The sequence below is a fragment of the Lemur catta genome, chromosome 15 (assembly GCF_020740605.2).
Source record: "Lemur catta isolate mLemCat1 chromosome 15, mLemCat1.pri, whole genome shotgun sequence".
Lineage (NCBI taxonomy): Eukaryota > Metazoa > Chordata > Mammalia > Primates > Lemuridae > Lemur > Lemur catta.
Window position 1 is genome coordinate 39649214 of NC_059142.1, and position 15318 is coordinate 39664531.

The 15318-nt window shown below is 42.2% G+C and overlaps 1 protein-coding gene across 6 annotated transcripts in view; it reads left to right on the forward strand.

The window, feature by feature from the left end:
• Positions 1 to 15318, forward strand: part of ATP6V0A1 (ATPase H+ transporting V0 subunit a1) — a 54206-nt gene that overhangs the window by 22720 nt on the left and 16168 nt on the right. For 5 of the 6 annotated variants that reach the window (XM_045526582.1, XM_045526583.1, XM_045526584.1 and 2 more), the window contains 8 exons: positions 2548 to 2760; positions 6405 to 6555; positions 7771 to 7910; positions 9008 to 9165; positions 9627 to 9717; positions 12004 to 12122; positions 13054 to 13270; positions 13673 to 13780. In XM_045526582.1, coding sequence (XP_045382538.1) covers positions 2548 to 2760; positions 6405 to 6555; positions 7771 to 7910; positions 9008 to 9165; positions 9627 to 9717; positions 12004 to 12122; positions 13054 to 13270; positions 13673 to 13780 — 1197 coding nt within the window. Of the gene's footprint in view, positions 1 to 2547; positions 2761 to 6404; positions 6556 to 7770; positions 7911 to 9007; positions 9166 to 9626; positions 9718 to 12003; positions 12123 to 13053; positions 13271 to 13672; positions 13781 to 14611; positions 14687 to 15318 lie in introns of all 6 variants that reach the window. The other variant, XM_045526587.1, reaches the window with a different exon arrangement.

A 15318-nucleotide genomic window follows, 5' to 3' on the forward strand; every position in this document is an offset into this window, starting at 1 on the left:
ATATATAGAAAAAATTAGCCGGGCATGGTGGCACATGCCTGTAGTCCCAGCTACTCGGGAGGCTGAGGCAGGAGGATTGCTTGAGCCCGGGAGTTTGAGGTTGCTGTGAGCTAGGCTGACGCCACGGCACTCACTCTAGGCCAGGGCAACAAAGTGAGACTCTGTCTCAAAAAAAAAAAAAAAAAAATAGCATTAGTCCTCAAACGAGGCAGGAATGCTAAGCATCTGGAATCGTTGTTGCTTAGAGTATTCCATTCCCCTCTACCTCATGAATCTGAGATATTTTTGATAATAAAAAAAAAAGTATGCTTAGTTAAGGAAAAAAAAACCCAAATAATCTGGAAGTACATGTAAAGTCAGTTCACACACATGCTGTGCCTGCTGAGGCAGCCACTCTTAATAGCTTGGCACGTTCCCTTCTAGTCAGCTTTGATCTTAACCACACAGTCCAGCCAAAGAGCCCTGGTGTGACTTTTGTACCCAAGAAGAGATTGCATCAGGTTTTACCAAATTGCAGCTGTGTGTGGTTTACACACACCATGGTCATCACAGGGTGCTAGGGAGGAGTCGTGATTTATGCGTATGTGGAAGGAAAGGGTGGCCAGTGGAGCTTTGTTCCCTTTTGAAGGGATGAATGTGACAATTGCCTCCTTGAAACATTAATAAACATACTTAATCTCAAAGGCAGTTCTTTCTGGCCCTGGCAAAATTGTCAGAGGTATGTTGTAACTCCCTTTCTCATCTTTCCCACCAACCTCCATTGTATATGGCCCACTAACTTGACCTGTAGTCACTCCTTTGAGATACACTGATCTGTTTAACCAGAGAGAGAGAGAGAGTTTTTTAGAACTACTGGTGAATGATAGGCTGTATTGTACATTCTGGGTTCTAGGGCTGTCTTATCTCCTTCTAGGCTTAGATTTAAAGGGTGTGTGCAGTACTCATTGTAAATGACCAGAATTTGGTTTTTTAAAAATCCAGCTGTAGGAACTGAAACTTTAAAAAGGAATTGAATACCAAGAAGTGGGATGGGGAAAGAGAAAAGTAAATTCAACATTGCTTGCAAGTTTATTTAGCATCCTTCCGGAAGTTTTATTAATAATAATAATTGTGAAATAGTCAACAAGCAGAAGGAGAGAAGGTAGCTGTCCTCAAGTGACGTAAGTGTTGCCCTGGCATGCCATGGCTTTTTAAAAAATTTTTTAAAGAAACCCTGTTATAGAAGTCACCTTTCTCTGCCCAAGACAGTTTTCCAGGGAGTAGTTACTGCTTTGTTCTGAGCTAACTCAAAGAACCATCTATAGTGGAGACTTGTGCTTAACATGGCTAGTGTGTAGCTTTTTCCTTTTCAGAGAGATGTGGAGATTTAAGACAGATTCTTGGCCGGGCGCAGTGGCTCACGCCTGTAATCCTAGCCCTCTGGGAGGCCGAGGCGGGTGGATCGCTCGAGGTCAGGAGTTCGAGACCAGCCTGAGTGAGACCCCATCTCTACTGAAAATAGAAATAAATTATCTGGACAACTGAAAATATATATAGAAAAAATTAGCTGGGCATGGTGGCACATGCCTGTAGTCCCAGCTACTCGGGAGGCTGAGGCAGTAGGATCGCTTAAGCCCAGGAGTTTGAGGTTGCTGTGAGCTAGGCTGACGCCACGGCACTCACTCTAGCCTGGGCAACAAAGTGAGACTCTGTCTCAAAAAAAAAAAAAAAAAAGATAGATTCTCATGTAGAAGTGTGAGTGGTGGGTTGCTTGCCCAGTTTCTTCCAGTTTGAAGCAATAAGCTTAGCCAGCCTCTCTTCTGCTATTGAACACCTTAAATATTTGGGAATAAGGCAATGGAATGTAAAATGTCCCTGCACCTTGTTCCAACCCTAGTCTTGTCAGTGTGATTCCTCTGAGGGAGATCTGAACTAGTTTGCAGAGGATCAACGCTGAAATGTTTTTTTCCTTTAAGAAGGCTGACAGAAAGGTAAAGCCTTGTCAGCCCCCGTGGTGGCAATGTCATGTGGTGGTCCAAACCCCCTCTACAGACCACGTGTGCTCCTAATCCCGTGGCATCTCCCAACCCATGTCCCCAGTGTAGGCGGGCGACGGTGGTCAGCACTGCCTCTTTCTACCCTTTGCTGGTGCTGGCTCACGTGCACGGAGAGGACTCTGCAGCTTGCTGTTCTTTAGTGTGGGTTTGTTCATTTGTCTGCTTCTGGGCCTCTCATGCCCACTTCCTTGAGTCTGAGTTCCAGTCTCCATGTAGAAAGTCACTGCTCTTTAATGAGCCAAGTAAAAGCCAGTGACCTACATTTGTTGTGTCTTCGATTGGTAGTAAGATTGACTCGAGAGAGAAAAGCTAAAAACCATTTTCTCGGGTTTCTGTTCAGCTTGAAGCTAAATAAAAGTGGATGTTAGTAACTAGAACTTCTAGCCAGAGGAAGAAAAAGATAATTCCCTGGCAGCCTTTTTCAGAAAGCTATGCCTCTTTGCCATTCGTATCCTGAGATCTAATAGTGGTGTTGCAGGGATCTCTCTCTTGTTCCTTTCTCTTCCAAAAGGTTCTGAATCAAACGGAGGATCACCGCCAGAGGGTTCTGCAGGCAGCCGCTAAGAACATCCGTGTCTGGTTCATCAAGGTGCGGAAGATGAAGGCCATCTACCACACCCTGAACCTGTGCAACATAGATGTGACCCAGAAGTGCCTGATTGCAGAGGTCTGGTGCCCCGTCACTGACCTGGACTCCATCCAGTTTGCACTGAGAAGAGGCACGGTGAGTCCCCAAAGCTAGCAGTGCAGCTTGTGGCCTGGAAGAGATGTTCCTAACAATAGTAACATTAATTTCATTTTTATGTCATTTTTACTTTCAGAGTTCTTTAATATATCTGTCTTATATCCTGACAGTACATTTCGTATACCTAGAATAGCCTAGAGTACTATCCTTATTTTACAGATGTGGAAAGTGCAGTTCAGAGAGGTGAAATGATTTTGGTCATATGCCATGATTCTTCAGGGTAGCTCATGACCAGAATGTCAATTTCCTGACCCACTCTCTCTATTCAACTACTTCTGTTTGATGGTTAATTAGATCAACTGCTCTATCCAAGGCACTACTGTAAGGGCCTGGAGGACAGAGATGTACGGAACATGCTCTCAGGTATCTTAGTTTATTAAGAGAGGATAACATGCAAACATACAAGACAGTCTGTGCCAAGAGTGGCATATGTGGAGGGGGCGAAATGTGGAGCTTTTCCAACTGTGGTGATTTGGAAAAAGCTTCAAGAAGCAAGGTTACATTTGATCAGGGCATTGAAGAAAGGAGAAGATGTTGATCAGCAATGAAGAGAAGAAAACAATATGGACAAAGGCAGGAAGTATAGTGCAACCATGCATGTTTAGGCAAGAACAGGATTATAATCGGTTAGTTGAAAGAGTGGGAGTACCTGTCTGCATCAGGTAGATGGAACATAATTGTGAAAGGTTTTAAAGCTACAGGTTAGAAGGTTTAAATTTTATTCCAGATGTAATTGAGAGGCATTGGAATTTATTTAGTGGTGAAGGAACATGATCAAAACAGTTTTAAAAGAGTAATCTGCTGATAGTATCTAGTTTGGATTGAGGAGTCAAGAGATTCTGCAGGCAGGGGTCAGTTAGGAGGTTATTGCAGACATAGAGTGGGAAATGCCGAGGACCCCTCGATAGGGCTTGACAATGGGAAGAGAAAATAATGATGCATTTGTGAGATGTTCTAAAGGAAAAGTCAGTGGGTATACTTTGGTCCTAGCAAGGCGCCGGAGAAATACAAGGAGAAAGAATTAAACATGTTTTTGTTGGGGGTAAGGTGATTTCTCATTGTAGGTTTAATTTGCATTTCCCTGATAATTAATGATGTTGAACATTTTTTCATGTTTTTAGGCCATTTCTCTATCTTCTTTTAAAAAACTATGTTCATGCCTTTTGACCACTTTTTGATGGGGTTGTTAATTTTTTTCTTGCTGATTTGTTAGAGGTCTTTGTAGATTCTGGATATTAGTTCTTTGTTGGATGTAAAGTTTGCGAATATTTTCTTGCATTCTGTGGGTTGTTTATTCACTTTGTTGATTATTTCCTTTGTTGCACAGAAGGTTTTTCATTTAATTAAGTCTCATTTATTTATTTTTGTTGTTGCTGTGCTTGCCTTTGGAGCTTTAGTCATAAATTATTTGCCTAGGCCAATTATTAAAAAGTGAGAAAACAATAGATACTGACATGGATGCAGAGAAATAGGAACACTTATATACTTTTGGTGGGACTGCAAATTAGTACAACCTCTATGGAAAACAATATGGAGATTCCTCAAAGAAATAAATATAGACCTACCATTTGATCCAGCAATTCCACTGCTGGGTATCTACCCAAAGGAGAAGTCATTATATCAAAAAGACACCTGTACCCAAATGTTTATTGCAGCACAATTCACAATTGCAAAGACATGGAACCAACCTAAGTGTCCATCAATTCGTGAGTAGACAAAGAAAATGTGGGCCGGGCACGGTGGCTCACGCCTGTAATCCTAGCACTCTGGAAGGCCAAGGTGGGGGGATCGCTCAAGGTTAGGAGTTCGAGACCAGCCTGAGCAAGAGTGAGACCCCATCTCTACTAAAAATAGAGAATGAAATTAGCCAGACCACTAAAAATATATAGAAAAATTTAGCCGGGCATGGTGGTGTGTGCCTATAGTCCCAGCTACTCGGGAGGCTGAGGCAGTAGGATCGCTTAAGCCCAGGAGTTTGAGGTTGCTGTGAGCTAGGCTGATCCCACAGCATTCTAGCCTGGACAACAGACTGAGAATCTGTCTCAAAAAAAAAAAAAAAAAAAAAAGGGCCGGGCGCGGTGGCTCACGCCTGTAATCCTAGCCCTTTGGGAGGCCGAGGCAGGTGGATCGCTTGAGGTCAGGAGTTCGAGACTAGCCTGAGTGAGACCCCGTCTCTACTAAAAATGGAAAGAAATTAGCTGGACAACTAAAAATCTATATAGAAAAAATTAGCCGGGCATGGTGGTGCATGCCTGTAGTCCCAGCTACTCGGGAGGCTGAGGCAGAAGGATCGCTTGAGCCCAGGAGTTTGAGGTTGCTGTGAGCTAGGCTGACGCACGGCACTCACTCTAGCCCGGGCAACAAAGTGAGAGTCTGTCTCAAAAAAAAAAAAAGAAAAGAAGGAAAATGTGGTGTGTACACACACACCATGGAGTACTACTCAGCCATAAAAAGGAATGCAATAATGTCGTTTGCAGCGACTTGGATGGAACTGGAGACCATTATCCTAGGTGAAGTATCTCAGGAATGGAAAACCAAACACCACATCTTCTCACTAATAAATGGGAGCTAGATGGGTACACATGGGCACAAAGAGATGTAAAGGACACTGGAAACCAAGAAGGGGGAAGGCTGGGGGGAAGTGTGGGATAAAAATTTACCTGTTGGGTACAATGAACACTATTCTGGTGACACACCAAAAGCCCTGATTTAAGCATTATACAAGGTACCTAAAAGAAAAAAAAAAGCTTTTGAGGCATCAAAGCTGAGTGGCCAGGAGAATTAGGGTTGCATTGATGGAAGTAAACGTTCAGCAAGAGAAGGTTACTGATGGAGAAAGATGGTCAGTTGAGTTTGCAGCCACATTAAGGTGCTGGACAGAAATCTGTGTGGAAAAGCCAAGCAGACAAGGGGACAGAACTAAGGAAATGGGACTCACGAGAGTGGAAGGGAATGAGGCCTCCAGGAGGGAGATCATAGAAAATAGGGAAGCCGTTTGTGGACCTGCAATCTTACTGGACAGGCAGAGGAGAAAGAGCCAGCAAAGAGAGAGAGGAGTGGTTGGTGAGCAGAAGGAGAACTCCTAAGGAATAAAGGTTTTTGATAAAGAAAAGTTCTCCAGTGTTAGAGGCTTGCAGTGGGGGAGAAGCCCTTTGGGTAGGGTGGTGAGCTGCTGACTTTGAGCGTGCTCAGCAGGACTGCAAGGGATTAGGGAGTTAAGAGGAGTCAGTAAAGGAGCGGCAGAGAACATGCTTTGCTTTATCCAGGAAAGGAGAGAACAACGCTATTCATACAAAGGCATATATGGAGGAAGTTCCACATTGTCTTTGGTGTTACACATTTTAGAGTTAAATTTTTTTCACAGTAATGATGTACTTCCCAAGACCTAATTGAAGTCTTCCATTTAAAATTTTATACACAGTCCTAGTTTCCCCAAAGACTGGGAAAGCTAACCTACAGTTTTATTTTTTCATTAGTTTTACTGAAATACAATTTACACAAAAGAAAATACATATATTTTATATATACAGTTTGGTGAGTTTTGATAAACATATATACTTGTGTAGCCTCCAACACAATTAGGAGGAGAACCTAATTTTGTTATCCGTGTTAATATTTCCCAGGAACACAGTGGCTCCACTGTACCCTCCATTTTGAACAGGATGCAAACAAACCAGACTCCTCCAACCTATAACAAAACCAACAAGTTTACCTATGGCTTTCAGAACATAGTAGATGCTTACGGAATTGGAACTTACCGAGAGATCAATCCAGGTAATAAAAGCTTGTATCTTCTTCCTCTAGAGGTTTTTGTTTGTGGTTCTTTTAATGCCTCACTTTAAATGCTGTTTAACAACTGGCTTCAGGCCGGGTGCAGTGGCTCATGCCTGTAATCCTAGCACTATGGGAGGCCAAGGTGGGCGGATCGTTTGAGCTCAGGAGTTCGAGACCAGCCTGAGCAAGAGTGAGACCCTGTCTCTACTAAAAGCAGAAAGAAATTATATGGACAACTAAAAATATACATAGAAAAAATTAGCCAGGCATGGTGGCACATGCCTGTAGTCCCAGCTACTCGGCAGGCTGAGGCAGGAGGATTGCTTGAGCCCAAGAGTTTGAGCTTGCTGTGAGCCAGGCTGATGCCATGGCACTCTAGCCGGGGCAAAAGAGTGAGACTCTGTCTCAAAAAAAAAAAAAACAAAAAAAAAACTGGTTTGAAACGGAAGATGTTGTCAAGACCCCAGCTCTTTGTAGTTCCTATGAAGAGGTGCCCGTTTGACATAAGGAGCAGGTTTATGGCCAGGTAGCACTCCTTTAAGATCTCATTCGATTGGATTCTTCCAGGTGCCTCGCAGCGGTAAAGCACCTGGACTTCTCTAGCAAACCATCTGCAGGAGCTGTTTTAAGTAAAATGCTTCTTCCAAGATGTCTGATATTTTAAAATGGCTTTTTCCTGGCTTCCCTGTTCAAAGTTATACAGAGAAAATATAGCAATAATTAAACCATTTTAGGCACAACGCACATTTCTCCTCTGTTTGGAGAGTTAATTATTAAATCAAGAGTGTGAACGTTTGTTTTCAGCTGGAGCTTGATAAAGGCCTTGCTTTGCTCCGGTTCTGGGCTTACCCGGACTGCCTGGGAGCTTTATTCAGCTGGGAAATGGTTGCAGCACAAAGAGAAGACAGCTGGCCTGCCCGAGGGGCAGTGTCCCAGGGGTTAGAAGGAGGGAATCAAAGAACAAACCGTAGTGTTGCCAGGGCTACACCTTCATTTCTGGTGTTCTTCTTTGTTTAAAATGTTATCAGTAGCTCAGATTCCATTAGAGGCTTTGTGAGGGTGTGTAGATCCTGCCATGACAGATTTTCCCTGTCTGGCAGCTGGGGAATAAGTCACTTTGTAGTGATCTTAAGAGTATGGAAAAGAATGTGAGATTTGGGGAATTGTGGTTTTATGCACTTCATGTTTTTCTTTTTTTTTTTGGTTTCTTTGTAGCTCCATATACCATCATCACTTTCCCTTTTCTGTTTGCTGTGATGTTTGGGGACTTTGGCCATGGCATTTTGATGACCCTTTTTGCTGTGTGGATGGTGTTAAGGGAGAGCCGGATCCTTTCCCAGAAGAATGAAAATGAGGTAATGTTTAAGTTATATCTGGATTGGACTGAAATTTTATTTTAATTTCTCAAGCATTCATTATGAAAATTTTGATCTGGAAATCTTTTATCCATGAATTTATCAAAAGAGAATAGAGGCCAGGTGTGGTGGCTCATGCCTACAATCCTAGCACTCTGGGAGGCTGAGGCGGGAGGATTACTTGAGGTCAGGACCAGCCTGAGCAAAAGCGAGACCCTATTTCTACTAAAAATAGAAAAATTAACTAGGCATTGTGGTGCATGCCTGTAGTTCCAGCTACTTGGGAGGCTGAGGCAAGAGGATCACTTGAGCCCAGAAGTTTGACATTGCAGTGAGCTGTGCTGACGCCACTGCACTCTATCTGGGGCGATAGAGTGAGACTCTGTCTTTCAAAAAAAAAGGAGGTGTAATCCTAGCCCTCTGGGAGGCCAAGGTGGGTGGATCGCTCGAGGTCAGGAGTTCAAGACCAGCCTGAGCAAGAGTGAGACCCCCATCTCTACTAAAAATAGAAATAAATTATCTGGACAACTAAAACTATATATAGAAAAAATTAGCCGGGCATGGTGGCGCATGCTTGTAGTCCCAGCTACTCGGGAGGCTGAGGCAGTAGGATCGCTTAAGCCCAGGAGTTTGAGGTTGCTGTGAGCTAGGCTGACGCCACGGCACTCACTCTAGCCAGGGCAACAGAGCGAGACTCTGTCTCAAAAAAAAAAAAAAAAAGGGGTGGAGAATAGAGAAGTTATGTTCATTTTAACACTAAAGAGGCCATGTGTTACCTGGGTGTGGTGGTACACGCCTGCCATCCCAGCTACTCAGGAGCCTGAGGCAGGAGGATGGCTTGAGCCCAGCAGTTCAAGACCAGCTTGGGCAGCATGGTAAGACCCCATCTCAAATAAATAAATAGATAGATAGATAGATGCCATGTGCTGTGAAAGTGAATTTCTCATTAGCATTGTATTTGGGTCTTTACTTCAAGCTCTCTATATCAGGATGGGTAAAATAGTACCAGAGGAAGGGGCTAGTATATTCTAAATCACATTGTCACAACATGAGCTGCAGTGAGTATATTCTCATTACTTCTTTCTTCTGGTTCCCAGATGTTTAGCACTGTGTTCAGTGGTCGATACATTATTCTATTGATGGGTGTGTTCTCCATGTACACTGGCCTCATCTACAATGATTGCTTTTCCAAGTCTCTTAATATCTTTGGGTCATCCTGGAGTGTACGGCCGATGTTTACTTATAACAATTGGACGTAAGTTGCAGAAAAAGCTAAAATTCAAAACTTATTCCTTTCATATTTAGCCCTGATTTTTAAGACAAGTGGTAAATTAACACTTCTTTAGGAAGTGGTTGGCAGGGTCTGTGTTTCAGAGGAATGCAGTGTCTCCTCTTACTTATGCTCCAGCCTGTGAAGTGCTTTGTGATTTGCTCAGCAAATATCAAGGGACTGAGACTATAAATTAAGTGCTTTCTTTTTTGTTAATTAAAAGCAAATTCCCCAAATTCCCTACTTGGTTGTGTATATGTGTTTAATTTTTCTTTTTGTCATCTCTGATCCCTCCTTCTCAGTTACTAGTGCCTACTCTTTTTTTCCCCTCCTCTTTTACTGAAGAGACAGATAGCTGTAGTAGTCTCTTTTGGGGTCAGTATGTGGACCCCCGTTGTTTTCCTCTCTCCATGAAAATAAATGTGACTTTTCTCCTAACATGGTAGGGACGAGACACTTCAGGGGAACCCTGTTCTGCAGCTCAACCCGGCGCTCCCTGGAGTTTTTGGTGGACCATACCCCTTTGGCATCGATCCGGTACGAGCACTTCTTTCCTGTATGCTTACTTCACGTGTTTTACCTCTAACCCGGAAGTGACAGAATTAACGTGAACATAGTTAATTTGGTTTTTTGTTGATATATTTTTGGAAAACCTTGATATATCTGCTCAGAGTACTTCAAAGCCATAGAGACCCGGGTGCCTTGGGGAGCCACATATTTTTTTTCCTGCACTGCTTATTTCTGAAGTGGCTAATAATGTTGACTCTGGGAAGATTGATTTTCAAGACTGCTTCCCAGTTCTTAATTTATTTCTGCTTAACTTAATTTGATTTTTTATTTTTAGCACATGTTTCAACAAAGCAGAAATCTCTCTTTCCTATGGATTTTAGACTTCCATTCTTGCCTTTATATACTTAATAAAAACTTATCCCAGGATATATGATCAAATCTTTTTTATTGTATGCTAAAAAAAAAAAAGGAGTGGGGGCAAGAATCTAAGAATAAGCATGAGACAGTAGGGATTACAAAATTCCAGATCACTGTGGGCTAGAAAGATTAAGGTTTCTTATAGAAAGTGGGAATTAATCTAGCCTTTAAAAAAATTTTCACAATGTTATAGGTAAGAAGTGTATACAAAAGCATAGAGATGAGAGGTACAAATAATTATTAATATAATTAATTATTTTAATTATAATAGAAGCTAGTGTTACTAAAATGTTTACTATGAGTCGGGAGCTCTGCTAATACCCAACATATCTGATTTAATACTCAAAACAGCAGTACTGCTGCCCTTATTATACATGTAGTGAAACTGAGGGGTGAAGAGGTTTAATAATGTTTTATGTATTCATTTAACAAATGTTTATTGAATCCTGGGGGTGAGGTGGCACACACCCATAGTCCCAGCTACTCAGGAGATTGAGGTGGGAGGATCACTTGAGCCCAGGAGTTCAAGACCAGCCTGGGCAACATAGAGAGACCCTGTCTCAAAAAAAAAAAAAGAGAAATTTATTGAATCCCTATTTTCTGTAAGACATAGTACCTGCTGGGTGAAATAATTTTACGATGTAGCTCCTTCCCTTAAGTAGCTTGGAATCTAATAACAATATTACCTTATACTTATGTAGTGTTCTATGGTTGTGAAGTTTTTTTGAAGATCTTTCATTTGAGGCTTACAGGGTAGATGTTGACTTTGAAGTACCTGTGGGACCCCCAGGTACAAATGCCCATCAGGCGGTTGGAGTTGCAGAACTGAATTTCAGGGGAACTAGGGCTGGAGAAAGAGCGAGTCACAAGTTTTCATGTTAAAGGTCACTGAGGATGAGTTCTTGATGTGAAGGTGAGACCAGCCTGAGCGAGAGCTTCCGTCTCTAGTAAAAATAGAAAAACTAGCCAGGCGTTGTAGCACACACCTGCAGTCCCAGCTACTTGGGAGGCTGAGGCAAGAGGATCGCTTGAGTCCAGGTGTTTGAGGCTGCAGTGAGCTATGATGATGCCACTGCACTCTACCCAGGGTGACAGAGTGAGACTGTTGTCTCAGAAAACAAAAAAAGGATTGGAAGCAATCAGAGAAATTTGCTGACTATATATTTTATGATATTAAAGAATCATTGTTGGCCAGGCACGGTGGCTCATGCCTGTAATCCTAGCACTCTGGGAGGCCGAGGCGGGTGGATTGTTTGAGCTCAGGAGTTCGAGACCAGCCTGAGCAAAAACGAGACCCTGTCTCTACTAAAGAAATAGAAAGAAATTATATGGACGACTAAAAATATATATAGAAAAAATTAGCCAGGCATGGTGGCACATGCCTGTAAGTCCCAGCTACTTGGGAGGCTGAGGCAGTAGGATCGCTTGAGCCCAGGAGTTTGAGGTTGCTGTGAGCTAGGCTGACGCCATGGCACTCTAGCCTGGGCAACAGAGTGAGATATTCTATCTCAAAAAAAAAAAAAGAATCATTGTTAGTGCTTTTGGGTATGCTGACAATATTGTGGTCATGTTTTAAAAATGAGTCCTTACCTTTTAGAGATCCATACTGAAATATTTACAGGTAAAATGACATGATACCTGGACTTGGCTTCAGAATAAAATGGAGGTGGGGAATGGGTAGAAATATGATGAAACAAAATTAGCACGAGTCCATAAACTGATAGTAATGTTGAAGCTATATGATAGGTACATGGGAGTTTGTTATACCATTCTCTCTACTTAAGTAAATGTTTAGAATTTTCCATAGTTAAAAAAAACTTTTTTAAACAGATGAATAATATTTTTTCCATTTGAGAATTCTTTGTAATGCCTTTTTTGTTTTTTGGGTTGTAACAGATATGGAACATTGCTACCAATAAACTAACCTTCCTCAACTCCTTTAAGATGAAGATGTCTGTTATCCTTGGCATCATCCATATGTTGTTTGGAGTCAGCTTGAGCCTTTTCAACCATATGTGAGTTTCTCTGTTTGTGTCATAAGAATGTGCATAGTTTAGATAATGTTTTTGCCTGAAGAAATCATGACATCTTTGGGGAAGGACTGATAATTCAGAACCCCATTCTACATTATAGATGTGCTTTTACTAAAAGTCTCATAATCTCAAATGAGGCTTAATATTACTCCCTTAACAATTTACAGTTGTAGTAAATATCTTTGAACAAAACCTGAGCACCTTTCATCAAAATGAGTCGGTCCTTTTTCTTCCTTGATGTGTAGCTCACATAAGATTATGAACTGTGGCCTCAGACTGTACTAGATTTTTCCAGTCTCTTTCTCTTGGAGAGAATGGTAGGGATGGCACTGGAGCCATTCAAGGTCCAGAACTTTGAAAGTGATAGGAAGTCTTACATTGTCTCTGTTGCCCCAGCTTCTCCATGCTGCTTCTAAAAGTGATAAAGGCAGAATTGAAGGGTGACTCACGCCTGTAATCCTAGCTCTCTGGGAGGCCGAGACGGGCAGATCGTTTGAGCTCGGGAGTTCGAGACCAGCCTGAGCCAAGAGCAAGACCCCGTCTCTACTAAAAAATAGAAAGAAATTAACTGGACAACTAAAAAAAAATACATACATATATATATGTATATATATGTATATATATACATATATATATATAAAATTAGCCTGGCATGGTGGCACATGCCTATAGTCCCAGCTACTGGGGAGGCTGAGGCAGCAGGATCACTTGAGCCCAGGAGTTTGAGGTTGCTCTGAGCTAGGCTGACGCCACGGCACTCTAGCCCGGGCAACAGAGTGAGACTCTGTCTCAAAAAAAAAAAAAAAAAGCAAGGACAGAATTGAAGGAGTGTTAGGTAAAACTATCTCCACTCAATGTAGGAGTGGCCCTGGGTCTGTTCAGCCTTAACATTTTTTTCCTCTCTCCTTTTTAGCTATTTCAAGAAGCCCCTGAATATATACTTTGGATTTATTCCTGAAGTAATCTTCATGACCTCTTTGTTTGGCTACTTGGTTATCCTTATTTTTTACAAGTGGACAGCCTATGATGCTCATACATCTGAGAATGCACCAAGCCTTCTGATCCACTTCATAAACATGTTCCTCTTCTCCTACCCAGAGTCTGATAAGTCAATGCTCTATTCTGGACAGGTACGTCAACCCAGCGGTAGGCTGCTTGGGGTGGTTACTGTAGGTCAGGAAGCCAGATGTTTCTCTGACTCTAACAAAGCCTAAGAAAGAAAACCTTTCTGTAGTATGTGGATTTTAGCCCATATATAAAGATCTAAATTCAGACCATCTTCTTTAGCTTGGAAGGATCCACTGTAATTTCTGTATCCAGAAAGGGTAGAATTTATAACTGCCATCCTATGGGACAATTCTTGGGCTTTGCTGCGATATCTGCTAATTATTTTGAGAAACTGAATAGTGTTATTCATATTATCAGTAAGAAAGTACTGTTTTGGGGGAAATTTGTACTGGAGTTGATCAGTAATGTGTATTTGATTAATGGACTTTTATGTGATGTGCCTTGTCCTCCTTCTTACTTTTCAGAAAGGAATTCAGTGTTTCCTGGTAGTGGTTGCACTACTGTGTGTACCTTGGATGCTGCTGTTTAAACCACTGGTCCTTCGCCATCAGTACTTGAGGAGGAAGCATTTGGTGGGTGTATTTCTATTGCTGAAAATTACTAGATTTTTTTTCCCCCTCGAGATTAAGGCAATTCCCCAGTGGATATAATGAATTGTCCACAAATCTATGTGCTCTTAAAATGCATTTGTGTTATATCTCAGCATGAGCACTGAGCCTGCCGAAGTCAGAGAAACATGTATTTACTGCTCAGACATCTGGAGTCAGCTTTGAGTAGCTGAGGTAGAGAGAACAAGTCACAAGGTTTTACCTTTCCTGGTCACGCTTTGTTCGCGCTGTGCTCAGCAGGATCCAGGCCTGGGCCTGTGGAGATGCAGCATCAGCCAAAGCGAGGCTGCAAGAGCTGCAGACGGTGAACCCACTAGTGTGGTTTGCCTGGGCGACCACAGCACTGACGCTGAGACATTGCCTTTTAAAATGTGACACTGTGATACTTTCACTGACTAAAACATCCAGAAGAAAGGTTTGGTATAAAGCACATGTATTTTTTTTTTCTTTTTAAAAAGCAGGCATACATGTATGTGTTTACTTACTGCATGTGTGCATATGAATTCTACAGACACAAATTTAAATTTGCCAAATGTCCAGTACTGTACATAATTTCTAGCTATCAAAAAATGCTTACTTATTACCCTGCCTGAAAACACCCAACAGATCATGTTGCATGACTCTCATACGGCTGTTAGATTATTACTCCTGGTGGAGAGCAGCTGAGTTACAAGACCCTCCTTCTCCCTTTTCTGACCATCTTCATCCTTCCATGTGCCCTCCATTCGTCTCCCCCTTCACTCCCTCCCTCTTTTGTTTTCTTCTCCCTTCCTCTTTTCTTCCATTTACTATCAGGAAGGGCAACCTGTGGAGGCCCCAGTCAGCCCAACCCCGAGCCAACAGGGAGTAGAGGCAGCAGCGGCTGCAACAGTGAGTGAATGAAAACCAACAAACCATCACATTTTGTTTAAAGAGGTGGCAAACAGTGCAGCAGAATTCTTTTTAACTATATTGAGAGCGTGGGACATGTGTGCTCTTGGGAAGTTTGTCCTTGTTACTCATTGAGATGATGACAGAAAAAGATTTCCACCTCTTGAGAATAGATTCTGGTATCATCTTTACCATTGGTCTGCTAAGTTTCTATTCAAATATGTAAGTACAGTCATGTCCGTGGGAACAAAGTGGCTATTGTACCCTCTCCGAGTCCCATCACCTTAATCGAGGATGGCAGCTCTTGAGCTCATCCACTTTCATGTCTGTATTTTGTGACCACATTATTGGATGACTTTTCAGCATGGAGGCAAAAATATCTCTGTGATTCTTGAATTCATTTCCCTGCACTTGAGAGTCCTATTTTAGAGTGATGCTTGCACAACTGGTCCTTTTTAGCAGTGACTTACCCTCTTTAAAGTGAAAGTCTCTATGTTTACTTTTTTCTGAGAGACTCGGGGGCCCTCCTGTCCTCACCTGTTCCTGTGAGATCTCCACTCTCCCATGTGTCCTGTGTGTGCTATACATCTGGTGTAACAACCAAAGTCATCTTCTGTCTTGATCCTTCCCTC